Below are 27,691 nucleotides of genomic sequence, written 5' to 3'. Positions count from 1 at the left end.
TATAAAATACGAACACTCTGTAGTCGTCGATACTCTGAATTTCGTTTCCATTTAGTGTGATTTTCAGAGTCTGTACCAGACTTTTGCCAATATTTGAAACGATAGTACGTTTCGTATTTGTACCAGTCAATTCCAGATCAAACAATAACCGAAGACTTCCAGGGAATATCACATCATTCTGCCCCATATTGGGAATATCTACATACAAATCCTCGTTCTGATTGATCGTCGATGGGATATGGCTCACCTTGACACGCTGTTTTTTCGCTTTAATAGCGAACATTTTTTTTTAATTCAGGATAGAGTTCCAAGGTTTTTCCAAATATATCACTATCATTCATTACTAGTTTATTATTAGTTGTTTTTTTGCTAAAATAAGTGCCTATTAATCCAACATATGAAATGACGGCGAGTTTTCACATGAGGCTGATCTTGATAATAATGATAATGATGATGGATCTTTTACTGGGCCTAGAGGCCTTGCACGGCCTGGCACTAGTGCAACGCCAGCACCGGAAGAACAACAGGGAAGTGCGCTGAAACTAATCCAGAAAGAACGGGTTAAAAGATCGATTCCCTCTATAACCATCTTGGCGAGGAGCTGGGTAATCCGGATGCGAGGCATTATAATGATTTTGAGGTACGAGGGAATCAACTTCTTTATGATGGTGTAGAGTTCACGAAAAAGAACGCCGAGTTGCGATCTTCTGGGGTGATAAAAAGGAAGTTGGGCGCAACTCGCTTGCGAGCCATGGGGTTCACCACTATACTACGCCCAACAAAGGAAGCAAAGCGTTGTGAGTTATCTGGTACTAACTCAATCCTTTGTGATGATATTTATAAAATCAGCTCCAATTTTCAGATCAATTTTCGCCAGGCATAGTGAAATTTGAGGTCAAAAACACAGTAAATTATGAAGAATCTAAATAATGGCCTTCGCAATTAGCGGCCATTTTGAAGTGCTAAGCAGTAGCGGAGGTCTCGGGACGAAAAATTTGCATATGAAAGAGTTCTTACAATAGACCATTGTTTGTTGCCAGACTATTTCTTTTTTCTTATGCTTCAACCTCGTCCTCAGATGAAAAATTTAATAAACTCATTCATGAACGGAATTTAGTATATTCTAGCGGGAAAGTGCAGTGTGTATATTGACTTTCCGATTAAAATAAAGAAAAATTATCGGGTATCTCATACGATAAAAATTAGAGACCTTACAAAGACGAGACAATCTAGAATTTTTCATTTTGGCCCCACACTCCTTTCGACTCAAAAAGAACTATTTTAAGGTTGCGGATAGAACGTGATTCCTCACGCCGCCATATTGAAAAACTAGAAACTTGTTATAGTCGAGGGGGGGATTGGTTGGATTTAGTGTTGAGATTTCGCGGGAGTTTAAAATAGCGGGTTTTTGTCCAACCACCAAATACGCCAAAAATATCTTCCCTTAGGTAATGGTAATGTTGTATGTCAACCTGCCAAAGTGTAGATATACTCGAACACCGTAAAAAAGGTGTACCTTAATTTTTTACCATTCTACATGTCGATTTAAAAGCTGGTAGTAACATTTAAAATGTCACATACTGTTTGTGTTAAACTCGTTTTCGTCCTTAGAACATTATTTGAAGTTAAACAAAGAAAGTTTATAAACATACTTGATTTGAAAAACAACGCAAATAAACTTTCTATAACTCTTGTGATTTTAAAATTCTCAAAAATTTACTTTATTATGCAGAAGGTCCATGTCAAAGTTTATCCCCTTTGCGCACACACGCACATTATTTGGCTCAGTGGCTATATTAATCCAAAACAAAAATTATTGAAGAACGAAAGACAGCCATCTGAGTCAACACCTTTACTATGTATTAACCATGTTATCATAATTTATCAGAGGAAAGGTTTGGAAAAAGAAAGCAATCAATCTTACTATATGACGAGTTATCTTACACAAATAAAAAAAACTGTAATTTTATAAATTTACAATGTTTAACTAAAACAGTAACACGAATTTGAAATATAGATCCACAAAAAACTTAAACACGATAAGAAAATATTAAACATTTTTAATATGTTATTCTTATGTGCAATTACACGTCTAGAAAAAAACCCAGAACAATCCATTACCCAGCTTTTCATGCATTGAACAATCAAACTGACCACGAAAATACCACGCTATCTGAAGAACTTGTTCTAAAAACAACATTCGACACTTTTCTGTTTGTAAGATGCACTATCAATCCAAAAAATGCCAATAATGGATGCAAAAAATGCGCAGAGGAGAAAGGTGGGATGTTGCTCGAATATGAAATTAAATAATTATTTTTGTTGATGTATAAACACTCACAAACATTGACAAATAAATACAATTCAAACTACACAGGCCTTCTGCTTGCTATGGAGAAATCTTATGTAAGCTAACATTTTATCACGTATTCCACAATTGTAAAAATAAAATCAAGGCTACGACAAAAAAACATATTTCTAGTATCAAACATTTTCTTCTCTACTAAGAAGATATTCAATTATTTTCTTAGATACATATGTACACCAGTCTTTATCTCATCGCTTGAAGTTCTTGTCGTAACACTAAAAAAAAGAAAGAAGATAAAAATTGCAGCTGTTAAAAACTGCGTTTAACCCCGAGAAAAAGATTCCTTACCTTCCAGGATCTCCTCCTTAGCGGCTTGAATTTCATCTCTAACACATTGCATAATTTCCTAAAAAATTAAAAAACAAGTAGTTTTTTATTGTGAGGAGAATATCAACCTTGTAAACACTTACATCCTCAAGCTTTTACCAAATGTGACAATATTCAATACATTTCAACGTTGCGAGACAAATTTCTAGAAGCTTGAAATGTGCCAGTATTACACAGAATCTATTAAAATATGTCTAAAAATAACTACAATAGACTGTTTTTAAAAAAATCCTGTATATAAGAATCACTGGGTTCAAAAACCTTTAAAACGAGGACTTGTAAAACTGCTATAAATGCTTTTGAGGTCTGCCAATGGATGTCAATTTAAATTGAACATTACTAATTTTCTTATTTGTCCAACTCTAAATGAAATTTACTCAGGAAGAAGTAATAAAGTTCGGAATATTTAGAATTTTGTTGGAATTATTCCAGCACCAAAAAACTTGACTATTTAAAGGAAACATGATATCGTAGTTTAAGAAAGCAGTACATACAAGCAGTACATATTAAGCATCACTCTTGGATGAAATTATAGATTTAGTAACAGAAAAAAAGATACGTGAAAAATAAATCAAATTCTCCACCGGAAATGTCTAGCAAACATAACTGAGCCTCAGAACTTGGTTGCACCTTTCTCCAAGGTTGCACTTAGAGAAAAAGTGTGCATATAAATTTATCATTATATACCTCTTTTATCGATTTCAGATCATCAGCAGAAGACGCGCTTGTAGTTAATGAGTTTGCACGTCTGAAACATCAAAGTGTAGAAATCAATTACAAAACTTCTCTAAAAACTGCTGTGATTCGACAAGTCGAAAAATTTGCAAAAATAAAAATAAATAAGCCACTACCTTTTTTCAAGGAATACTTTATTCATAAAAATAAAAAAAGCACACTAATTTCTCTGGTACTTACGGAAAATCATTTTTCTTGTTGCTTGGAGTGACGACGTTGGTCGGCTTATTAAAAGCAAGTGATTTATTGGTCGTCGGTGGAGTTTTATTGACAGTGGGGGGTGGAGGGACCGCACTTTTTGTTACTAAAAATTAAACAAAATATAAAATGGTGTTGTTTTCCATAAAAAAAAAATCAGAACCGTCTACAAGAAAATGCTAAATGTAAAATCTTTTTACCTGTGGGTGGCGATGAAACTGCACTTGGGGATTCCTAATAAAAAGTTAGGATATGGGTCATATCCGTAAAATATTACATGATATATAAATACAGGGAACGTATAACATAATTTCCCTATAAACATACCTCCGAATTGTCCGCCATTTTTTTCCTGAAAAGACATTTAGCAAAACGTAGTGTCATATACCTGCCAGTTAAGAAATACTAAATCTATTTTGCTAAAATGTGAAAGGTCTACCTTGCCATTAATTTTTTATTTAAAGCTGACATCATATCATCCATCGGGTTTGCAGCCGGTGGAGGTCGCCTTTCTTCTGTCATCTGTGTAACAAAAATATTTTACCTTGGAATCAACAAACACGTCTGTAGAAATTATTACTAGTCGCAAGGCCGCAGAAAACACACAGGAATTCCCCCCTCGCTACTCGCAGCTAGGATCTGTAGTTCCCCAACAAACAGACAGCGAGCGAGCACAGATCAGCAAATATCAAGAAAATTACCTCTGATCTTTTCTTTAGTGTGACACCTTGCAATGCACTTGCTAATGCACCACCTGAAGGTGGTGGTGGTGGTGCTGGTGGACCTGCTCCTCCACTAGGAGGCAGTGGTGGAGGTGGTGGCGGAGGTGGGCCACTTCCTGGTGGTGGTGGAGCTGGTGGCCCAGCGGGTGGCGGTGCAGGAGTGGATGGGGGCGCATGAGGAGTCATTGGTGGCGGCTGTGGAGGCTGCGGTGGTTGTGGCACCGATCTTGGCGGTTCTGGCGCTGTATAGAAAAAACATGTTTAACAATACCCAGCTACTTAGTTTAAATTTAAAGTAGTAAAGAATAAATGGCATACCTCTTGGCGGTTGTGATGCAGCAGGTCGCTGCAAAAAAATATAAAAAATAAACATATAAATTTACAACTCATACTACACATAAATAAGCACGTAAATATTTTAACACATTGACAACCAACCGGTGGCTCATGATGCTGAACTTGTGGCTGTCTGTGTGGATCTTCCTGAAATCGTTGGTTTTGCGATCCAGCATGCCCATTGTGTTGAATATTGGGGGGTGGATCTAAAGGAGGACGCAATATCATATCGGTTACTGTGGTTCTACTACATATGAGATAGAATTAAATATTCTGTATTTTTAGGGGTAAAATCTATATAAAGGCGTATTTTACTTGCATGATTAGTGTGTATGAAATTTATCCGTTTGTATGTTAAATATATCGATTTAATGAACATTTTTTGATTCATTAACCCTTTTCGGTCCGGGGTTTTTCGAACATATTATGACGGGGGGCGGATTCCAAAAAAAACTTTTAAAGATACAGTAAATATTACGTCTCCGACCATCAAAGGGATGGAGGTTCGACTTAATAGAAATTTTAAATATTGTCCTCCCAGCTGTAAGAAATAAATTTTCTCATTATGGGAAAATTTCTTTGTTTAAGTTGGGAGAGAGACCATTGGGGAAAGGCTTTGCCTGGAGGTGACCAAGGGGACAAGGCTGTCACTTAGAGTATTTTAATTTATGTAACCAGCAGCATAGAATTAGTGGCAATTGGAAAAAGTGAGAGACCAGAAATAGATTTTTATGATAAGTTTATTCACTATTTCTCGACGGTGTGTTGCCTACAGGAAGACGTAAAAAATAAAATAGATCAGCTTGTTGCATTTGAAAGTCAAGGTTAGTTGTTGACAGTCATGTATGTATTTGAATGAGTAAGAACCTTTGTAACGCATGTGAAACAGGTCTCTGCTGGAGTGCGTTTACATGTTTCACAGAACGCCTTTGGAGTCAATTTCTAGTCAAATGCTTGCATCAAATCAAAACCTAAAAGGTTTGGTAAACAAAATAAAATCTGCGAGCAAAAATCGTCATTTAGTACCGAAGATAAAATTACTTTGGAAAAATTTACAGAGCTGATATTAAAGCTATGGCATGAAAAATAAGATCAGTATTTGCTCAAAGGTAAGTCAAAAGGGGTACTAAAAGATAAGGCTGAAGTTACGTGAGCTGAAGAAGTGGTTTAATAAGTCTTCTCAAGTTGTTAAAAACATTCCGTATCAAAATTTAAATTACGACGTCGTGTACTAGTGAAACAAGATACTATGCAGATATGCAGGTATTTTCCATCAATAAAAATTTTGTCTGCAACAAAAAAAGGGTATAGATGATACTCTGAATTAAAGTAGATAAAATTTGGTGTTAACTCAATCTTCCCTCAGATTTATCAAACATACTAACTTGTTTCAATGTGTGGCATCTTAGCTACGTCTAAGCATCAAGTTAATGTTTTGCTTAAAGTGATAGTAAAAATTGAAAGTTTTTCTTATAGTGATTAAACAGTAATATTTATTGACTACTTTTAAATTTAAAGAGATTATTACTTAGAAAGTTATTTAGTTTATGATTATAATTACCAGCTATCTGAATAGGGTTGGACACAGCGTAATGTAACTCTTCTGAAATGAAACATTAAACACAAATATTAGAGAAAGTTATGGTATTTTTTAATGCAGTAATTAACAGACAGTTATTAAATAGAGTTTCTTCAACTTAACAATTAATTCCAAAGCCTGTACTTATCCTGCAATGAAGCTTCAGGTATCGACATATCTCGTATATCTGTACAAAAAGACATTTTTCATTGCATACTTTATATTGATTTGACTTGCCTCTTAAAAAAGTCACTGATAAAAACACCACCTGCACCTAAAAATCTTTACTTCCAAAGTGCATTCGGTGTTTTCTGTTGTGATTTTTTATTTTAAATCTATTTTCATAACACTGAATTTACATCACCTTGTCAGACTTTCACCATCCTTTTTGTGCATATTTTATTTCTTCAAATTTAGCATGAATTTTACTTTTACTGCTGCCACTCTAGAAAACCTTTTGCAATATCTTCAATTGGAAGATTTTTGCAAGATAAAATTTCGCGATTCATGATTTATAAAGCTTTTTTTCCATATCGTCATAAATAAAAAATGAAAGAACTTTTTTTGTGTTCTTACAGATAACAGTGGTTCATATTGTTGAGGATAGTGAAAAGGATTAAAAAGTCATAATACTAGAATAAACTTTCGCGAATTAACGATTTACAAAAGTTTGTCTTGAATTAAATTTTGAAAGTTTTGCAAGATAAAAATTGGCAAAAAAGGACTAAAATCGCAAAATTCGGGTCCTCTGAAAAACCTTTTCCGATTAAAGTAGATTGGCTTTTGTCAATGTTCACAGTGGACATAGGATCTTAGGTTAAAACCAATAGCTATTCAAAATTTGTGGCTTTTACAGCACCGAAACTATAAATGGTATGTCTGTTTAGAAATCGTTCTCACTAAATTCATAACAACTCCAGCTAGTATTACCTAAAAACGAAACACAAGCTTTTTCCAAATAATGTTTGACTGACCTTGTGGATTGTTTAGATTTTCTACTGCTCCAAGAACTGCTTCTGAAAAAACGGTTGCATCATCAGCACTTGAAAAATTTAAACCATATACTTGACGTTGATCTCGCCACTGGTGAAAAGTAGCTGTGGCTTTGTTATACTTTAGTGTTTTACCAAGTACGCAATTTATAACAACCTAACAAGTAAAATAAATTAATAAATAAATAAACAACTAAAACAATTACAACAAGAAACACAAAAGTGAGTATTTTATAATTCAAATGTAACATATTTCACAAGAAGCTTAAACCTCAGTCTTTTAAGTCTATATCTGATGGTTGATTTAGAATTAATTTATATTTGTCATTTTAAATTTAAAAAAAATGCTGAACACACTAGATAAAAAACATTTTTAGACAAGATTTCAGTTTACAGGGAATGTTTAACGGCATTTTTTAAAAAAAGCAGGTAAAACTCTTTCTTAAAATTTGTACATATCCAGTAAATTGCACATCAAGCATAGTTTCAAAGAACATTGCTCTCAAAGGAAATTTAAATAGAATTTAAATGTACACTTTGGGAGTTGTATCTTCTTCACTTTATACCTCCATACTTAATTACAAAAAATTGATATTTTTTCCTACTTCTTTCTGCAACATTATTGATGTCACTAATCAAATGTGACTAACTTCACTTTTTCTGTAATGCAATTTGAGTATATTCTCAGCAGGGATCAAGAAGTGAAATTTTAATTTTTTACTCTGGAAAACACGAGAAATTTTTCTGCTGATGAAAAGGTTAAGTGATCATTGAAGTGTGGCAAAGAAACTAATAGTATTTTAATACTATTCACATAAACTGACAAAACACTCACTTCATTATCGTTCACTTTGCGACCAACTATCCTGTATGAATCGCTACCTGGATTAAAATAAACATGAACACGAGACATTCCCTGTGCTCCACCTGCATGCTCCCATTTTTTAATATCGTTATTATATATCATCACAGAAGCGCGAGATTGTGCCACTGAACGTTCCCTAAACAAAACAAAAAAAATAGTGGTAACAGGCAAGCACGTTTTCAAATAAGAATTGCTCACATTAGTTTAAAAACAGTCGCTTCAGCTGTGTGTGTTTGAATAGTTAATAATTAAAAAATCTAAATCTTTCCAAACTTTTTTAATGCAAAAAATATTTAATTCATTTAGCAAGAAAACAATAGAAAAAATTATCTCTAATTATAAACTAATTTAATACAAAAATTACATGCATAGAAAAAACGCTTGCAAAGCACCTTATACATATGTTATGGCTGTTTCAAGCAAGAAATTTAGAATCACTATGCACTATTTTTAATTGTTACAGGCTTAAAAATTGTCACATTGAAATCAAAATAAACATAACATAGTATTTATATCTATCTTGATCTTGAAGATAAAAGTTCACTGAAAATATGGTTTGTCTGTCTACATGAAAGTTTGAACCGACAACTTTTATTATTTGTTTATTACAGCAGTTTACCAGAAAATCACAACTCGAAGATGGATAATATTTTTTGATTGCATTAGGAGTATACCTTAATGGTTGAAATACGAGAATCTAGAGTTTTCAAGGCTTGGGAGGATTCTTATCTCAGTGCACAATGTTGTCAGGAAGGATTGTGAAAGTTTTATAATCCCTTCAATTTTTTTGGCTAAGAAATTTCAAAATCCCAAAATTTGAAAAGATGTTCAACGTTGCAAATTGGATAAATTAAAGATAATACTTTTTAGGCAGGTATGTATACAAAGTATACATATATAGCTAGCTATATATGCATTATTCTTTAAAGTTCTTTCTCTTTATTTCTGGTGTTATTTCTTGTGTATTTGGACTTGTTGTAAGCAAACTTTGGTTCATCACTGCAAATGTTCTATCGGATGTTTGTTCTTATTATAGATTCAAGGTCATCGACTATGGGTTTGTAACGAAGTTTTATTGCGTCTTTATTGTCATTGCTGGATACCACTGTCCAGTGTATTCTTTCTGAAGGGACTCCAAGTTTTCCTCAGCTTGAACATTTTTTCTTCAATCACTGATATTTGCTTCAGATGTTCAATAATCACCATAATCAAGAGAAATGTTAAAAGAGAAACAGAAATTTATTTCTTTAACTAGGATGTAGTAATGCAATTTTCTGTGACACTTGTACTTATTGCATTATCTATATAATAGTTTTATAAGAATTTTTTTATAGCTTGTTTAATTTCCAAATTTTTAGTTCAGAAACACTTTTAAAATGTTGAACACAAATTTTTGTAAGCACAAGTCTGAGGCCCCTTGAAAACAACTGAACTGTATTGTTTTTCAGTTTTGTTTCATTTTTATACTAACTACATGTGATACCAGTTTTTCAACATGTGGATGAATTGTTTTTGAAGGGGTTAGTTGTACAATGTCAGCAGCTTTGATGTTATTGTCACCTTTGTGAAACCGTTTTCTCGGTTGCATAAATATACTTTATTAGCGAGCCTCCTACCCTTTCCTTGCTGCTTATTACTTTGGAACAATTTACAATTTTTAGTAGACTGTGGAGTCCATTCTACACATTTTAATTGTATACATTGTTATTTTTTGGTTTTTGACCTTTTTTACGCAGCAATAGCACTTATTGCAAATTTGGGTGGGTTTCTACCTCACACATCTGCACCAAAATTAATGTTTAATATAAATGTCAAACAAATTGAATATTCAGCCAATAGGTTCTTTTTCCAGTTAGTGTACACCATATTCTACAAATTTCTCAATAGAATGTAAATGTCAATAATTACATTTATCAAGGTCAGCCATTTTCATAAAAATAACACTAAGTTTTGAGAAATATATCTTCTTTACAAAAAATGATTGGCATGTTCATGTTCTTAAGTGATAACTGGAAAAATATGATTTTACAACTACCCTCACTTCAGCTGGCTATTTACCGCCCGTTGGAAAGTTTTTGGGCTAAAAGTTAATACATGAGTAGCTAGGTCCCTATTAAAGCAAATTCAAACTTTCTTATCCATAGAAGAACATAAATGCAAGAGAAACAGGACTTTAAGTTGTACGTGTGAATATTTATGATGTTTTGTTTACATTTTTCACAAACTCGCCCAAAACCTCTTTAAAACACTTATTTTTGTTTTGCCTGCATAGAAACAGCCATGTATTTTTTTGGAAAAGGATGTATAAATTTATTTTCTTGCTATCTATAGGATAATCTAATTATTTATGCGCAACATCTTATACAATTTATTAAAAAAAAAAAAGTTCATATTGACTCATTTATGCCATCATGCAATAAAAAAACACTTATTTCTTGTTGAAAGCATAGCAATGTCATTAAGCCTCTGCTGTTTTTGTGCAAAGAAATTCTAGTTGTCTAGTTACTACTTGAATCATATAACTAACTTCCTCAGGGAAGAATTTTTTTTAAATTTTATTTCTTTTACAATGTGTCCTTGCTGATGCAGTGGGTAAACTGGGAAGCTAAACTATTGCATAAAATATACTTTTAATGCTTAGGAGAAAAAAATTAAAGAAAATTGAGGATTGATATTTTTCTAAAGAAACTGAGAAAATTATGAGGAGATTTTAGAGGTAACGCCACAAAAGAACACGTTATTTTTGCAGTCATCTAGCATTTCTAATGTATTTTGAAAATAAAAACATGTGACAAACCATATAATTTTGTAAAAAAAAAATAGGAAGATTTGGGGAGAAAGGTGTTAAAAAGTCTACTATTGTGGGAGATTTAAGGATTTTTGAGAAGACTTTTCATAATTAAGAACATATGCTGTTTTTTTCTACGTATGTACATTGTTGGGCAAATGCATACAACTTTATACTTACTCAAGATCAACCTCATCATCACTTGGATAATCTGGTTGTGGTAATGAAACATTTCCATTACTGTCAAGACCTGTATCTGCACTAAAAGTTCGACAAAGTATTGTTTTAGCAACATTATCCTTATCAACATCTCTTGTAGACAGAGACGTTGAAAAGTTAAGAGTCTGAGATCGTTGCTTCCCCATTACATCCTGGCGTTTCTTTTCTTTTTTACTTGCACCATTAGATTTAAACTGGTCACTGAACTTATCAAGACTTTGAGTACGAAACAAACGCTTCGGTTTTAAGAATTTCATCTCACTTCAGATATGTTACTGCTTCAACTGAACTCAATTTAAATTTTAAGCCTATTTATTTTTGTATTATATGTGTAAGAAAAATACAAAAATTATTTGAAAAATGTTTTTGTTTTTAAGGGCCAAAAAACACAAAGAACTTGCAGTAACATAACAATATTATTTTATTCATTGTGATCTTTACTAACCATTTTTTAATTAATATAATAGTTTAAAGTTTAAAAAAAAAATTTATAATAAGAAAATAACTATTTCTTAACATTTAAGTTGTAATGTTTAGTATGCAGTTAAAATGGTGGGTAAATAATTGTATTTTTGTTTCTTTTACATTTTTCGTTTCGTTTCAGTTTACAAAATTAAAAGTCTGAGGCCCCTTGAAAACAACTGAACTGTATTGTTTTTCAGTTTTGTTTCATTTTTATACTAACTACATGTGATACCAGTTTTTCAACATGTGGATGAATTGTTTTTGAAGGGGTTAGTTGTACAATGTCAGCAGCTTTGATGTTATTGTCACCTTTGTGAAACCGTTTTCTCGGTTGCATAAATATACTTTATTAGCGAGCCTCCTACCCTTTCCTTGCTGCTTATTACTTTGGAACAATTTACAATTTTTAGTAGACTGTGGAGTCCATTCTACACATTTTAATTGTATACATTGTTATTTTTTGGTTTTTGACCTTTTTTACGCAGCAATAGCACTTATTGCAAATTTGGGTGGGTTTCTACCTCACACATCTGCACCAAAATTAATGTTTAATATAAATGTCAAACAAATTGAATATTCAGCCAATAGGTTCTTTTTCCAGTTAGTGTACACCATATTCTACAAATTTCTCAATAGAATGTAAATGTCAATAATTACATTTATCAAGGTCAGCCATTTTCATAAAAATAACACTAAGTTTTGAGAAATATATCTTCTTTACAAAAAATGATTGGCATGTTCATGTTCTTAAGTGATAACTGGAAAAATATGATTTTACAACTACCCTCACTTCAGCTGGCTATTTACCGCCCGTTGGAAAGTTTTTGGGCTAAAAGTTAATACATGAGTAGCTAGGTCCCTATTAAAGCAAATTCAAACTTTCTTATCCATAGAAGAACATAAATGCAAGAGAAACAGGACTTTAAGTTGTACGTGTGAATATTTATGATGTTTTGTTTACATTTTTCACAAACTCGCCCAAAACCTCTTTAAAACACTTATTTTTGTTTTGCCTGCATAGAAACAGCCATGTATTTTTTTGGAAAAGGATGTATAAATTTATTTTCTTGCTATCTATAGGATAATCTAATTATTTATGCGCAACATCTTATACAATTTATTAAAAAAAAAAAAGTTCATATTGACTCATTTATGCCATCATGCAATAAAAAAACACTTATTTCTTGTTGAAAGCATAGCAATGTCATTAAGCCTCTGCTGTTTTTGTGCAAAGAAATTCTAGTTGTCTAGTTACTACTTGAATCATATAACTAACTTCCTCAGGGAAGAATTTTTTTTAAATTTTATTTCTTTTACAATGTGTCCTTGCTGATGCAGTGGGTAAACTGGGAAGCTAAACTATTGCATAAAATATACTTTTAATGCTTAGGAGAAAAAAATTAAAGAAAATTGAGGATTGATATTTTTCTAAAGAAACTGAGAAAATTATGAGGAGATTTTAGAGGTAACGCCACAAAAGAACACGTTATTTTTGCAGTCATCTAGCATTTCTAATGTATTTTGAAAATAAAAACATGTGACAAACCATATAATTTTGTAAAAAAAAAATAGGAAGATTTGGGGAGAAAGGTGTTAAAAAGTCTACTATTGTGGGAGATTTAAGGATTTTTGAGAAGACTTTTCATAATTAAGAACATATGCTGTTTTTTTCTACGTATGTACATTGTTGGGCAAATGCATACAACTTTATACTTACTCAAGATCAACCTCATCATCACTTGGATAATCTGGTTGTGGTAATGAAACATTTCCATTACTGTCAAGACCTGTATCTGCACTAAAAGTTCGACAAAGTATTGTTTTAGCAACATTATCCTTATCAACATCTCTTGTAGACAGAGACGTTGAAAAGTTAAGAGTCTGAGATCGTTGCTTCCCCATTACATCCTGGCGTTTCTTTTCTTTTTTACTTGCACCATTAGATTTAAACTGGTCACTGAACTTATCAAGACTTTGAGTACGAAACAAACGCTTCGGTTTTAAGAATTTCATCTCACTTCAGATATGTTACTGCTTCAACTGAACTCAATTTAAATTTTAAGCCTATTTATTTTTGTATTATATGTGTAAGAAAAATACAAAAATTATTTGAAAAATGTTTTTGTTTTTAAGGGCCAAAAAACACAAAGAACTTGCAGTAACATAACAATATTATTTTATTCATTGTGATCTTTACTAACCATTTTTTAATTAATATAATAGTTTAAAGTTTAAAAAAAAAATTTATAATAAGAAAATAACTATTTCTTAACATTTAAGTTGTAATGTTTAGTATGCAGTTAAAATGGTGGGTAAATAATTGTATTTTTGTTTCTTTTACATTTTTCGTTTCGTTTCAGTTTACAAAATTAAATTATGTTAAATTGAACAGTTCAAAAAAATGTAGAGGAAAGTATTTTTAGAAAAGTAAATATTTACAGCTAAAGCATTTTACAAGTTCTAACAATTTCATCTGATAGGCATAAGCAAGTAATTACAAGCACTTTTTACTTTATGTACGTTCATAATCTGAGATTACACTTTCTAAACTATACATTTACATTTTGTAAAATATTTAAAATGTGTGAAAAGGAGTTTTTTGTCAGGTTTATCTACCCTGTGACATTCTTTTGACTCTTGATTGCACACTTCAACACACACATAAAAATTTAGATTTTAATAATTGCTGTAAATATAAATAAAATACAACAGGAGCCTACAACTCATTACAATAGCAGGAAAGTTGCATGGCATTAAATTACACCCAAACTACTTTTAAAACAAGGAGGACTGCTTAAATGTTTGACATATACTTCATTATCGTCAAAATAACAACAATAAGGAAGTGCGAAAAATAAATAAACTTACTGCGTTTGAACAGTTTGTATGTCAGCTACTGTAGGAGTTGGAAAAAAATCACAAGTGTATATACCTACACACTTTTCGCTTATAACACTGAAACGTTTTTGCAACCGTTTTTCTGAAATATCCTGATCAAGGGCATCGACACTTTTTGATCTTTTACCAGGTAGATACTTATTCTTTTTATTGCTGCCATTATCTCCAAATAGCAAGAGACACTTCTTGGAGTTTTTTCCCATGCTCACAGCACAAGAAAAAAGAAATCACCATTTATAGAGTAATCATTGCAAATATGTTTTCCACCAAAAACATGCAGGGTCATGTTCTGTTTTAAAAAAATAACAGTGACTAGACAAAAAGAGAGCAAATTTTAAATAATAATAAATAATAAATATTGACACGTAAATCTTTTTGAAAACAGTTGACCACAAAACAAATTATCAACATTTACATGCATGAAAGCAAACAGAAACCTTATTTATTTCAGATAAAAATATATACAAATTCGTTTGTTTACAAATTTGTTGTCAAAATCTACTTCAGGCCTAGTCATGGATGGCGTCCCATCGTCCCACCGGAATTGATTTTGGTGGACTATCTTTCACTTGTCTCAGCTCCGTCATGGTGTGTTATTAAAAGTGCAATATCCGCACTTATTAAAACACTGTGGCAATATTGTAACACACATCAGCAAATTTTTAGATCTCACACATTTTATAGCAACATATTCTAGCATTATCGCTTTATCTAAAGCCTTGTTCCCAATTTAGTCTTTTAATTTCAGGGTAACGTTTAGTTTGCGAAATGCGTTTTTTATGTTGCAGCTATACTCCCTAAATTTATAACAAAAACAGGAAAGTGATTTTTTTTTTTTAACTTTCAATGATTTTCTTATTTACCAGAGAAAATATTTTATTTATAATAAAAACTATAATATGCAATAAAAAAATTGTTTGAATGCATAAAAAATATTTACACAGAAAAAACATAAATTGAATAAATTTTAGCGTTTTCCGCAGTGCTTTAATTTAACCACATGTGGTTATAAACTGTTTTTAATAATGTTCTCAAAAACTTAGTCGATAGAATTTTCGCTTAGGGCTTCAATGGTTACAATGCTTCATGCACTACGCGACTTTAGCAAACAGGACGGGAGCGCTTGGTATGGTAACAAGTAGCATTAAAGAAGTCTGGGCTCTGTAACAGGCAAAGTGGATATGTTCATTTTTCTTTGATCTTACCGTAACTTTCTTTGAAGTAACCGAAAAATGCATGTCTAATATGCTAAATTTTCTGATGCTACGGCGCAACGTCAATAACACTACTTTAACGTCAATATCCTATATTAAATTAATGAAGCCGTTACAGTGCACTTAAAACTTTGAGGCCAAATAACTTGGAAACGAGATGGTGATGTCAATGATTTTTCACCGCGTGGGTAACTATGGACCACCTGGGACCAATTTGGGTAAGTTTCCCAAACCTAGGTCCCCGAATCCGTTTCAGAATGGATGGGTTGATGACGTCACCACAAAACCTACAAACCTCAATATCTCTGCAATCGTTTGTCAAAAGTTTATGTTCCTATACATTTCCTTGATCAGCATTTCAAGATCTATATGATGAATACAACAGGTGTACAGATTTCTAACAAAAAAAAATTGGTACTTTTCACGGACTATTGCTGACGTCAGCAAAATTTCTAAACCCTTATATCTCATTAACCGATCATCACATGATCATATACATTTTCTTGATCAGCAGTTTAAGCTCTACACAATAGACGTAATGAATAAACTGAATTTTGTCAATTTGTTTTTGTATATGCACTGCTGACATCAGCAAAAAGTCTAAAATAACCAATTTTTACATTGTCCTACTAGGGACCACCTGGGACCAATTTTGTTTTCCAAACTTGGGTCCCCAAATCTGTTTCGTAATACACAGGCTTATGACGTCATCAAAAACCTTTAAACCACAATATTTCCGTAACCGTTTGTCAAAGGTACATGATCCTATACATTTTCTTGATCAGTGTTTCAAGATCTATAAGATGAAGGCAACGGGTATACAATTCCAAAAGAAAAATTTTTTGTACTTTTATAAGGGACTTAGCTGACGTCAGCAAAATTTTTAAACCCTTATATCTCATCAACCATTCATCAAAAGCATGTGATTACATACATTTTCTTGATCAGCGCTTTAAACTCTACACAATAGAGCCAACGTAAAAACAATCTTCTGAATTGTTTTTTTTTTGTGGATGGGTTGCTGACGTCATTAAAATTCAAATAATGCTTCTTTTTCATTTTTATCCTGCCTCAGTGGATTTTTCCACGGGCTTTATCGACTAGTATTATATATTGTTGCTGGTTTTAGGAATCCTTCTATGCTGTGGACTAAACTACAAGATAAGCTGCTTTGTCAAGAGGTTATGTTGGTACAGTCTTACTCTTAAGTCTAGTACTAGAGTAAGGGGTAATGCTTGGACCAGAATAGCGGATAGTTTGAACCTTATTGAAGAACCAGTGTTATGTGAATCAAGGGTCAGTCAGAAAACACTTTAATTTATTGTTGACAAAGTTTAAAAGAAAAAACTCGGCAGAATTAAAAGTTTTAGGCTTAGAGGTTGATGATCTTACTCCAACAGAATCTTTGTTAGAAAAAAAACTTTGTAAAATAGAAGAATTGGAGGCAGAATTGGAGGCTGAAAATGAAGTAAGAAACAAAAAATCTAAAAAAGGAAAAGCTGCTATTGATGATGTACGTTTAAGAGCTCTAGAAACACTTGCAGAAACAAAAAAAACAAAAAACAGAACAAGGGGAAGAAGTTAAATCTCGATCAACTGGTATTGAAACTCTTGCCTACCTAAGAGAAAGAGCTGTCAACGATCACGAACTTAAACTTATGCAAGTTAAAGCGCAGAAGGAAGAATCACAAAGCCAGAGAATATTGTTTGAACAATTGCAACAACAACAACAACAGCAACAACTAATACAGCAACAAATGTTGCAGATGTTTCAGATGCAACAGCAATCGATGATGGCTTTGCTTCAAAAATTGGCAAGGGATTAAAATCATGTGAGCATTTTGTGGAAGAGCACATATAATGTACATTTTTCCAATTTGCCGTAAACCGACTTTTAAATTTCAATATCGCACTGTCTAGTCGTTTTCCTTTAAAAGGTCCATGCAGTTGTGCGATCAATCCATTAGGTGCTACAACAGACTTATTATTTCTGGCAATTGAAAAACGTCAACCAATGTGTAGATATCATTTTTAAGAAAACGAAAGTATGCATTACATTCAATATCCGAAAAGTTTGTCAAGATCAAATCCATCAAATTGCCAGTATGGGAAGTCAGGGTTATTAGAACTGTAAGTAATTCTACATCATCGATTTGATTTTTATCATGTGCAAGTATCAAAGCCTCTCGCACATCTCTGAACTTCCACATTTTTAACTTTTACATCTAAATGGCTAACATTTTTGTATTTAGCCCCTCCTCTCTCCTCTCCTTCCAATTTATGCTAAACATAAACATCATCACTGTGGCAAACATGACGTAATATGTGACCTAAAATTGCTGTCCCTAGACCAGCCGTCTTCTTTGCTAAAGTTGCGTACTGCCATAGCAGGCACTGTAGCTTTGTAATGCTTTATAAAAAAAAAATTATTTTTTGTTCGTAGAATAAAAATGGTACTGCAACCTTTTATTTTAAGTAGTTAAATGCTACAGAAAGATTGGATAAACAGTGTAATGTTTGCATCTTTTGCACACCTAAACATAACTTTGGAATGCAATCAACATCGCAAGTCATCTAATTTTAGAGAGTATATGCTGCACATGCGTGATTTTATTCCTGACCAGACCTGTACTTTGCACATGGGGATTAAAGGTGCTAGCAAAGAAACTATGTAATATTCTATATTAAAAGAGCATTTCTGAATTTAAACCACACAACTTTTCCTTTTTTTGTTACAATGTCATGATTAATGTTTAGGTTTGTTTGATAAAGCATTTTTTTGAGTTTTGATAAGCACTTTTTTCTTAGGCTGCTCCCAGAGAGCAATTAGATGAAAAAATCTTTGGTGAGATCAGTGAGTTCACAATGTTGCATTTGTACATTTGCCTAAAAAATTTAAATGATGACTAATTTAACAGGTTTGATAGTTTTTTGTTTTTTTTGTCCCAAGTATCCTGTTTAAAATCAGTTAATTTTTAGTTAATGACATATGCTGAGCCTAGATCCTGTTAAACAAAAGCCAAAAGTCACCCCATCCTAAGGTAGCAATGTTTTAGAAAGCAAAATTCGAGACTATTTTTTAATCAGAAATATCAAGCTAACTCTTTCTTTAAATTTTTAACATCAGCAATTCCAGGACAATAAGATAGCCATGCCAGTTTCTATATTGATTTGCAAAATTTAAACTAAAAACTAAACTAAAAATTTCAGGACCTTTTTAAAGTATCATCAAATTTTCGACAAAACAAAAAACAAATAATTTCAAGGCTTTTTCTGAACAAATTTCTTTTTCCATGAACTTCCAGTGTGGTCATGATGTTTAATTCATAATACCGATACAATAATTGTTAACTGTACTGCCATCCTCAACCTTCTTTCTTAGTCATACTGGCCACATTGGGTAAATTTTTATTATAAACAGTGTTACAACAGTCTATAATTTTGGTAACAGCTGTATCTTAGACTTTGATGAAAAAAATGATGGTGAAGCAACAGCCTTATTATGACTTTTTTTCAGCTCCCTTTGTCATTATGTTCATTATATCTTTTAGGTTCAAATGTACGGCTTTATGCCATAATTAAGAACAAAGATCTGTTTATATTCTGGTAGCAGAGGCTGGGTAAGAACATGGCAACTGGAACAATCACAATGGCACAAAGTATGGATTGCATCAATTTTCTGAAGATGGGGATTTTGATGCATGGGTACATGATCTGGAATTATGGGAAGTAGTTACAGAACTTCCAAAGAAGAAACAAGGGCCAGTTGTTTATTTGAGTTTAAATTCAAAAGTATGTCAGGCATGCTCAGCCTTATTGAAAGAAGAATTGAATGAAGACGATTAAACAAATAAACTTTAAACAAACTTGTTAATAAATTAAAAGAACTTTATGATATTACTGAAGATCAAGCAATGTTCAATGCTTACGAAAAATTTGAGACCTTTCACCGTTTCAAGACAATGTCGATTGGTGATTATGTAAATGAATTTGAACAGCTGAATCAAAAACTTAGAGTTTCAAAATTGAGTTACCAACTGCAGTTCTTGCATATCAACTACTAAAAAATGCAGATTTACCGAAAGCTACACGTGAACTAACACATGCTACGGTTCCTTCCCTCACATGACTCTATGAAGAAACAGATAAAGCCATTTGTGATCAATGTGCTCAAAGTGAAAGTAGTACCAGACAATAATGATATTGGTGTTGAGCAAGAAGTATTATATGGTCAAAAGTTTGAAAGACGACGTTTTAACAATTGGAACACTCGTGGTGTGGCAGAGGTGGTAAATATTTCAGTGCTAAAGAAGCCAGTGCAACCCTAATGGTCGTGATGGACATCCATTGCAATGTCACCATTGCAGATCTATAATGCATTTCATGAATGACTGTCCTGATAAGAATAAAGGAAGCAAAGGACAGGATGAAGTACACATGCAGTTTTTGCAAAGGGTGTGGAACAATGCTTTATGGAGAAAGTCGTGTCTGAGTCTTTAAATTGTGCTTTACTAGACTAAGGATGTTCATCGACAGTGTGTGGTAAAAATTGATAAAGTCTCTATGTTTGGAAGAGACATTCCTTTACAACACACGTCAAATGGCCATTACTGTATACCTCTTACACCTAAGCAAGTTCCTGTTAACATAACATCTCAGGGTGAAAATGCCACCAGAGTTATATTCACAGTCAACGATCTCACTGTAAAATCACCTGAAGAAAAATGCAAAATAGCTACAAAGCTTCACAAGCAGTTTGGACATCCCATAGACAGCAGCAAACTGAAAACTTCTCTCCAAGATGCAAATGTTGAAGATAAAGAGTTTTTCAGCAAATTGACAATGTTACAAACTCTTGTAACACATGCAGTAGATATATGAAGGCTCGATCAAGGCCAATTGTCTCACTACCAATGGCCTCAGATGTCAATGAATGCCTTGCCATGGACCTAAAATTCCTGACAGTCAATCATAAAAAATTAACCATACTTCATATGATTGATGTGTTCTCTAGATACAGTGCATCAACAATTATCAAATCCAAGAATAAGGAAATTATCGTAGACGCAATTCTTAAATACTGGGTTGCTATTTTTGGCACACCATACTCGATTTTTTTAGACAATGGAGGGGAGTTCAACAATGAGCTCTTAAGAGATGTAGCAGAACTGTTAAGCACAAGTTTATACAACAGCAGCAGAAGCTCCATGGTCAAATGGTGTATGTGAGAGTCATAATGACATCCTGGAAAATATGATTTTGAAAATTGTCGACAACACTAGTTGTTCTGTTGAAAATGCACTCCATGGGCCACTTTTGCCAAGAATGCGTTGCATAATAACCGTGGGTTCAGTCCCAATCAGCTTGTATTTGGACGCAATCCATATCTTACAGCCAAGCCTCTTGCTCTTCGAACAGTTACACCCAGTCAATTAATTGCGAATCATCTGAATGCCCAGCATGCTGCTCGTAAAGAATTCATTGAAAGTGAATCTTCAAGGAAAACGGACATCTACAAGCAAAGATTTTTACAATGGTGAATTGGTATACTGTAAGCGACGTGGAGAGAAAGAGTGGAGAAGACCTGGTGTAGTCCTTGGCATTGATGGAAAACAGGTCCTTGTTAAACATGGAGGAACTTACGTCCGAGTAAGTCCTTGTCACTTGCAATCAGTGAACGGACACCATAGTTGTCAGGAAAGCACAAGTTAAAACCCTCAAGTGAAGAAAACTACAACCAAAAAAGAAGATTGTGTTGATAAGAATCTAAACAGCATAGCGAATGGGTTGCTTGAAAGTGTAAATGATTTTGATATCAACACATCGTCAGAAGTTGTACTTGATGACCTTCCTAGTGATCATGCCGTAAAGCAAATGAGATCCCTGTTATTTCCCATGCTCAAGTTGAAACAACACATAAACTAAGCATTGAGCAAGAATTTGCTAACACACCTTGTAATGAACAGTGATTGACAGTGACCCTTCCAAACGTCAGGGACAGGGTTAGGTTTATTACTAATATACTAATAATAAACTTGCTGAATTTATGGTTGTTAGTCGTGCTGGTAAAGTAGAAAAATCTGGAGTTGGAGCATATAAGAATTGGTTAAATTTCAAAGGTGGTAAAACCAAGGCAATGAAACCAATTGACTTTAAAAACATTTTGGATTGGAAAAAGGTGAACACAGAGTCAGTATATAATGTAGAAACGTCATGTGATGTTAGTGAAGCTCAACATAAAGAATTAATTAAATGGCGTGATTACAATATTTATGATGAAGTTGAAGACAAAGGGCAAGACATAATCACAACCCACTGGGTGATAACTGAGAAAAGTCATGATGGTAAAACAGAAATTAAAGCACGATTAGTGGCTCGAGGTTTTAAGGAGGACACTATTGGTATACGAACAGACTCACTAACTGTAAACAAGGCGAAGCTTCATCTTGTGTGTAATATTGGTGCCACTCATGGATGGAGAATTCACAGTCTTGATATTAAAGCTGCGTTTCTTCAAGGTGCCAGATTGATAAAGCCATGCATCTTCTTCCACCACCAGAAGCTAGCACAGACAAGTTGTGGAAACTAAAATCAACTGTTTATGGCTTTTGCTATGCTTTACACGCTTGGTTTGAGACATTATCCAACAAATTCGATAAAGTTGGAGCTACAAGAAGCATATATGATCATACATTATTTTTCTGCAGAAAAGAAACTTCACTCAAAAGTGTAATTTGCTTCTTCGTTTGAAGTGATTTGTTTCATGACACATTCTCACTTAGTAAAGAGAACTCAAAGTCGTTTAACTTTTTGGGATTAGAAATTGAACAAGAGTGTGGTGCAGTAATTATTCATTAGCATAATTACATTAGTAACATTTCACCAATTAATTTGACCTTGACCAATCGTACGTCTACAATCCCACTTACAAAATATGAAGCACGTCACTTAAAAGCCTTAGTTGGTCAAATTCAATGGGCAGCAAAACAAACTAGACCTGATGCTGCTTACGTTGCCTGTGATTTAAGCACTCACATAAAACATGAACAGTTGCTGATGCTCGTAGAGCTAACAAGCAGCTCAAACATCTGCAGGAAACTGAAGTAAAGAATGTTATTTCAAACACTGGAGATGTTAAGGTATCATCGCTCATACTATTCAGCAATGTATCACATGGAAATTTAATTAATGGCGGCTCACAAGGTGGATTTGTTCTGCTACTGCATGGTGAAAGCAAAATTGCACCACTTATTTGGAGATCTCACAAGTTAAAACTTGTAGTTAAAAGCGCCATGGGTGCTGTAACCATGGCTCTCTTAAGGTGCGGAACATGCTATGTTGATCAGAGCCCTAATTAAAGAGATTTTTTAGTTGATATACCAATTATCTGTATATTAGACAATAAATCGCTTGTGGAAGCAGTCAAAAATACCAACATCATAGAAGATAAACGATTGTATATTGATATTTGTGCACTTCGTGAGATGGTCGAAAATAGAGAAACTGAGGAACTCATTCTTACGAAATCAAGTGATCAGATTGCTGACTGCCTTACGAAAGGCAGTGCTTCAGCTGAAAACCGGTAGAGAACAGTTGAGGTACCGTTAAGTCTTGGTTAATTAGAACAAATACATATAACAGTATGACAAATGACACTTCCAAATGTTTGACGACATCGTCTTTAAAAACATTCTTACATTGTGTTCCTGCTTCTTGCATTTTTTTTTTGAAACATACATACATTATGATTTTGTTTTATTGAGAGAGAATGTAGTGGCAAGATTGTCATTATGTTCATTATATCTTTTAGGCTTAGATGTACGGCTTTATGCCATAATTAAGAATAAAGATCTGTTTTACACCCTTCCCCCCTTGTATCATTAAACACGTTTTTTCTAATAATTTATTTTAAGACTTTCAGCAAGCTAGATAATATATGATAGGTTTGAGCTAACAAACAAATCTAGGTGCATTTATGCTTTTGGTTTGAATTTGACCTCCTACTTCATTCACGGGACTTTACCCCCAATAAACTATGACAAGGGTAAAGAAAAACTGGAACTGCCTGCCTTTGGACCAGGCTCTAAGCTTTTTCACACGTTCAAATTTCTGTTTGCGTATAGTTGAAAAAAGATTTGTGCTTGCTGTGGTCCACTGAAATACCATTTCCCACGGATTGTCAGGACCTCACAACTTGTAAGATGTTTATAGAAAACTGAGAATGTGAATGTTCAGAGAGAAATCACAATTATTTGTCTTGTATTCACCTTAACCCTAATTCTACTAGGGACCTTTCAAATTCCATGATAAGGAAAGCTTTAAAAACTGATCATTTTAAAATTAACAGGGCAAAAATGATTAATCTTTTACACATTAACTTTAGATACATATATATGTTAGAAACATGTACAAAATAGAAACAACATTTACCATATTTTCTAATTTATGAAGTTTTAATTTACAAAATTTGAGTACGGTTATACCTTAACTTTTTATTGACTCGAGGGTTAACCTCCAAATCTTCAATTGGAGCCATCTTAGACTTGGTACAGTAAAAATTCTTTCTTGTTGAAAAGATAACGAATGTGTGTGGTAATCAATGTTTCGAGATATTTTTTTTATTTATTATAACTTGCAGGTGTTATTAAAATGTATTAAGCTATTTTGTTATTATTTTAGATATTCTGTTTTATTAAAAAGAAGTTAGGAAAAATGTGTAAGAAAAGAGTTAAGTGCTATCTAAAAAAATCAGAAAAATTGATTTTAAAGCTAAGAGCTCTTACACCTGGTTAAAAAAATAATATAAAATAAGCATAAAAACACAAGAAAAATGTTTTCTTACCCCATTATTGGTGTGTTATGAGTTGTACGAACAAATTTCAACAATGTTGCTGTATATATAAGATACAATATATATTTCACCCTCACATGAGTTTTTTCAACATGGTAAGGTTTTTTAATCCAAAGAGCTAAAACAAACAAATTACAAAATACAGTCCACAAGATACAATAAAAAGCTAGAGATGTGGAAGACTTTCTCACTTTCATTTAAAAGCAAAATTGCAATATCTTATTTTCATCCATAGGTATAAGGATAACTTTAAAAAAAAATTGTTCACAAATATCCGACAAAGGTAGATTGGACTAACATGTACCATTTTAATGATTTTATTTTCTGGACATATATATAATATTGGTTAACAAAACAACAGAACTGTATAATGCAAGGACAAGTTAGTAATTAAAACAAGACTAAAATTAGTGGACTGCAGTCTAAAGGTGACCATTATTTTTCTGCCCTCACATTCACTTTAAAAATAAAATTTGAAGACCATAGCAAAATGACTTATGGGGATTGACTTCCATAACAGAATTCCATAACAAAATACAAATGATTAGTTTATTTAACAAATTTATTTAACAATTTTATAATAACATATGAATAAGCCTTTGTTTTCGGTCATCCCTCAAGCTCCAAAAGAAGAAAAAAATTTAGATATTAGGTTTATATTTGCTGATAACTTTTGATATTTATTCCAATCTCTATACAACACAAAATCATGGTAGTTAGTGTCTTAACTTAATAAGCCACTTGCAATAGGATTTTAGTTTAGTCATACCTAACTTAATTTTTGGTGTAGAGTTTTGCTAAATTTAGTGTGAATTTAATTTGGCGAAGTGATGAAACATGGTATATTTTCTCAGAAAACATTATGTTTTCTCGGAAAACATTGTGCTCAAAATTCACTTGATAAAAGGTAATTTCGATTTTTGAAGGAATTGACATTATAAATGTGTTTTTTGGAATTGATTTTTAATTTAGTAAATCTAGACAATATTAACCAACAACTCTTGACATAATATTATTTGGAAAATGGGCGAAATTTCCAAGATAGCAACCACAAGCAGTTAAGAATACCATTTCTATTGAAGTAACAAGTGCTGCAAACTTGTCAATGTTCACAGTAGACTTAGACTTGATGAAGGATCTTAGGTTATTTTGTTAGATCTAAAATCTTAAAGGGTACTAGGGTGTGGTGCAGTGGATTGTTCAACAATTGGGACCTTGAGGAGAGTGCAGCTTTAGTGCAATTTCCGTGTTGGTTACTCAGCCACTGCCACAGTAGATCCTTTAAAATTTGGAAATTCTAAATGTGCTATATAGCCACATATATTCACTTTCTCCGAAACATTTATGCAGCATTTGTTAAACAACAATAATGACTTACTTTGATTGTCTCACTTGTTGTTTACCACAAGCAAACATATTTAAGTCTATTGAAGTTTGAGCACGTTATCATGAAATTGTGGGAATCTTTATACTTATTTCCTCACAACTAAGAACTGGTTATTGACACCGCTATAGAAAACTTAGGTTCTACTGCAAAAAAAGTTGCTGAACTGACACTGTGAAACAGTGTATATATTTCATAATAGCAATTTTACCCCACATGCTATTCTTGTGTTCTTGATTTTTTTAACAAACAACAGTAGTAATACCTTAAAATATAGCAACAACAATATAGAAAAATTTAGGCATACTGTATTAGGGGGTGAAAACAACTGTACTGTAAAAAATCTGACCATGCCAGGCACATGATCAGATTTTTTACCTGCCCTTAGGTCAACATCAAAAATTTATTATTTTACAGCTTCATAAAAGTCCTTGCAAAAATAAGTTGGCTGGTCAGCTGGATTTTCCAATTTGATAAAAGTAAATTCGTTTCCAGGATCAAAAACAACTTAGCATTACTTGAGTTGTCCCAATGTCCCTTCAACATATCATAGGCATAGAAGAGTGATAAATTGGGGATGCCACTAAAAAATGATATAGCTATAGGTAGAAACAAAACAAAACAAAGCAATCTCATGAATGTGGTTGAACAGATGTAAAAGAATTACTATGAAGAAAAGAAATAAACGGCACAAAGGTTGTTTTTAGGGCTTGGATGATACTCATGGATAAGACTAAATAGCTATATTTTTTTCCTGTTTTCCTGACTTATCGATGTTTAGGTTTAAAGGTTTTGTAGGTCAGCTAACATCCATTTATCTGTGGCAGCCTAGTGAGTGTGCATGTACACAAAAATCAACATACTTTTGTAAACAATGGCAAGTCATTTATCGTTTTTGATGGTGCAATCAATATATACTATCAGAGCAAAAGCGCTACTACTACCACAAAAAGTACAATCATCAATAGGCAACCTGCCCACTCCAGCTAATTTTTCTAAGGGACTTTTTAAAAATATCTATCATTATATATCACAAAAAAAAATTATAAAGAAAAAGCTGTTTCATACATAAAGCATTCAGAAGAAGATGGTTGTTTTCATACTAGAGCACCATCAGTTCAAATTCAATGATGCTAAATATTTGACAGCCGGTGCCGATGTTCTTAATTGTTGTTGATTGAATAAGCCGACCATCTCCCATTTTAGAAGACTGGGCACGATAGATGCTGAAGATTAAAAGATTTGCCCTTGTAAGGTAAAGATGTTTTAATATTTTTCTGGGGGATATGAATTTAGAGTTATTTTACAAGTAGTAAAATTTATTTAGGTATCTAAATTTTAAATCTATGCAGGCTTATAGCGCCAATATTACGGCGCACATACCGTCAGATCCGTTGCTCAGACCCGACAATAACAATTGTTATTGTTATTGTTATTGTTATTGTTATTGTTATTGTTATTGTTATTGTTATTATTATTATTATTATTATTGTTATTGTTATTGTTATTGTTATTGTTATTGTTAATCGACATATATTTTAAGCATCCATAAATTACAATGGAATGCATAAATACTAAATGTATGTGCAAAGGTACATATAAATTCAATCAGAAATAAAAATGATTTTCTCGACAGTACGTGGATCATCGAGACTTTGAGTACATTCACATGGACACCGACAGTGCGTATTTTGCCATCTCTGGAGAGGGGTTGAGGGATGTCATTCGCCCCGAACTGGTTGACGAGTAT

The 27,691-nt window shown here is 32.9% G+C and overlaps 1 protein-coding gene and 1 long non-coding RNA gene across 7 annotated transcripts; one reads left to right on the top strand and one right to left on the bottom strand.

Moving 5' to 3' along the window:
- Positions 1-1,920: 1,920 nt before the first annotated feature.
- Positions 1,921-27,134, bottom strand: LOC130657989 (protein enabled homolog). 6 transcript variants are annotated; one of them, XM_057461006.1, is made up of 15 exons: positions 27,010-27,134; positions 24,549-24,675; positions 8,093-8,258; positions 7,240-7,414; positions 6,248-6,289; positions 4,789-4,892; positions 4,669-4,696; positions 4,330-4,592; positions 4,068-4,150; positions 3,956-3,980; positions 3,829-3,862; positions 3,611-3,734; positions 3,383-3,443; positions 2,657-2,714; positions 1,921-2,583 (listed from the first exon to the last, which is right to left on the bottom strand). In XM_057461006.1, exons 2-15 carry the CDS (start codon positions 24,551-24,553, stop codon positions 2,552-2,554), a joined length of 1,200 nt encoding a protein of 399 aa, XP_057316989.1. In that variant the 5' UTR covers positions 24,554-24,675; positions 27,010-27,134; the 3' UTR covers positions 1,921-2,551. The 6 variants fall into 6 exon arrangements, with proteins under 6 accessions (XP_057316989.1, XP_057316987.1, XP_057316988.1 ...); XM_057461004.1 differs by lacking the exon at positions 27,010-27,134 and having other exon boundaries at positions 24,549-25,407; XM_057461005.1 differs by lacking the exons at positions 24,549-24,675; positions 27,010-27,134 and adding an exon at positions 24,190-24,469.
- Positions 8,515-11,306, top strand: LOC130657991 (uncharacterized). Its single transcript, XR_008985255.1, has 2 exons — positions 8,515-8,996; positions 9,159-11,306. It is a non-coding gene; the product is annotated as an uncharacterized LOC130657991 (long non-coding RNA).
- Positions 27,135-27,691: the final 557 nt, after the last annotated feature.

The sequence above is a fragment of the Hydractinia symbiolongicarpus genome, chromosome 9 (genome assembly GCF_029227915.1).
Source record: "Hydractinia symbiolongicarpus strain clone_291-10 chromosome 9, HSymV2.1, whole genome shotgun sequence".
Classification (NCBI taxonomy): domain Eukaryota; kingdom Metazoa; phylum Cnidaria; class Hydrozoa; order Anthoathecata; family Hydractiniidae; genus Hydractinia; species Hydractinia symbiolongicarpus.
The sequence above is the reverse complement of the archived record's forward strand: the minus strand, read 5'-3'. Positions and strand labels throughout refer to the sequence as shown.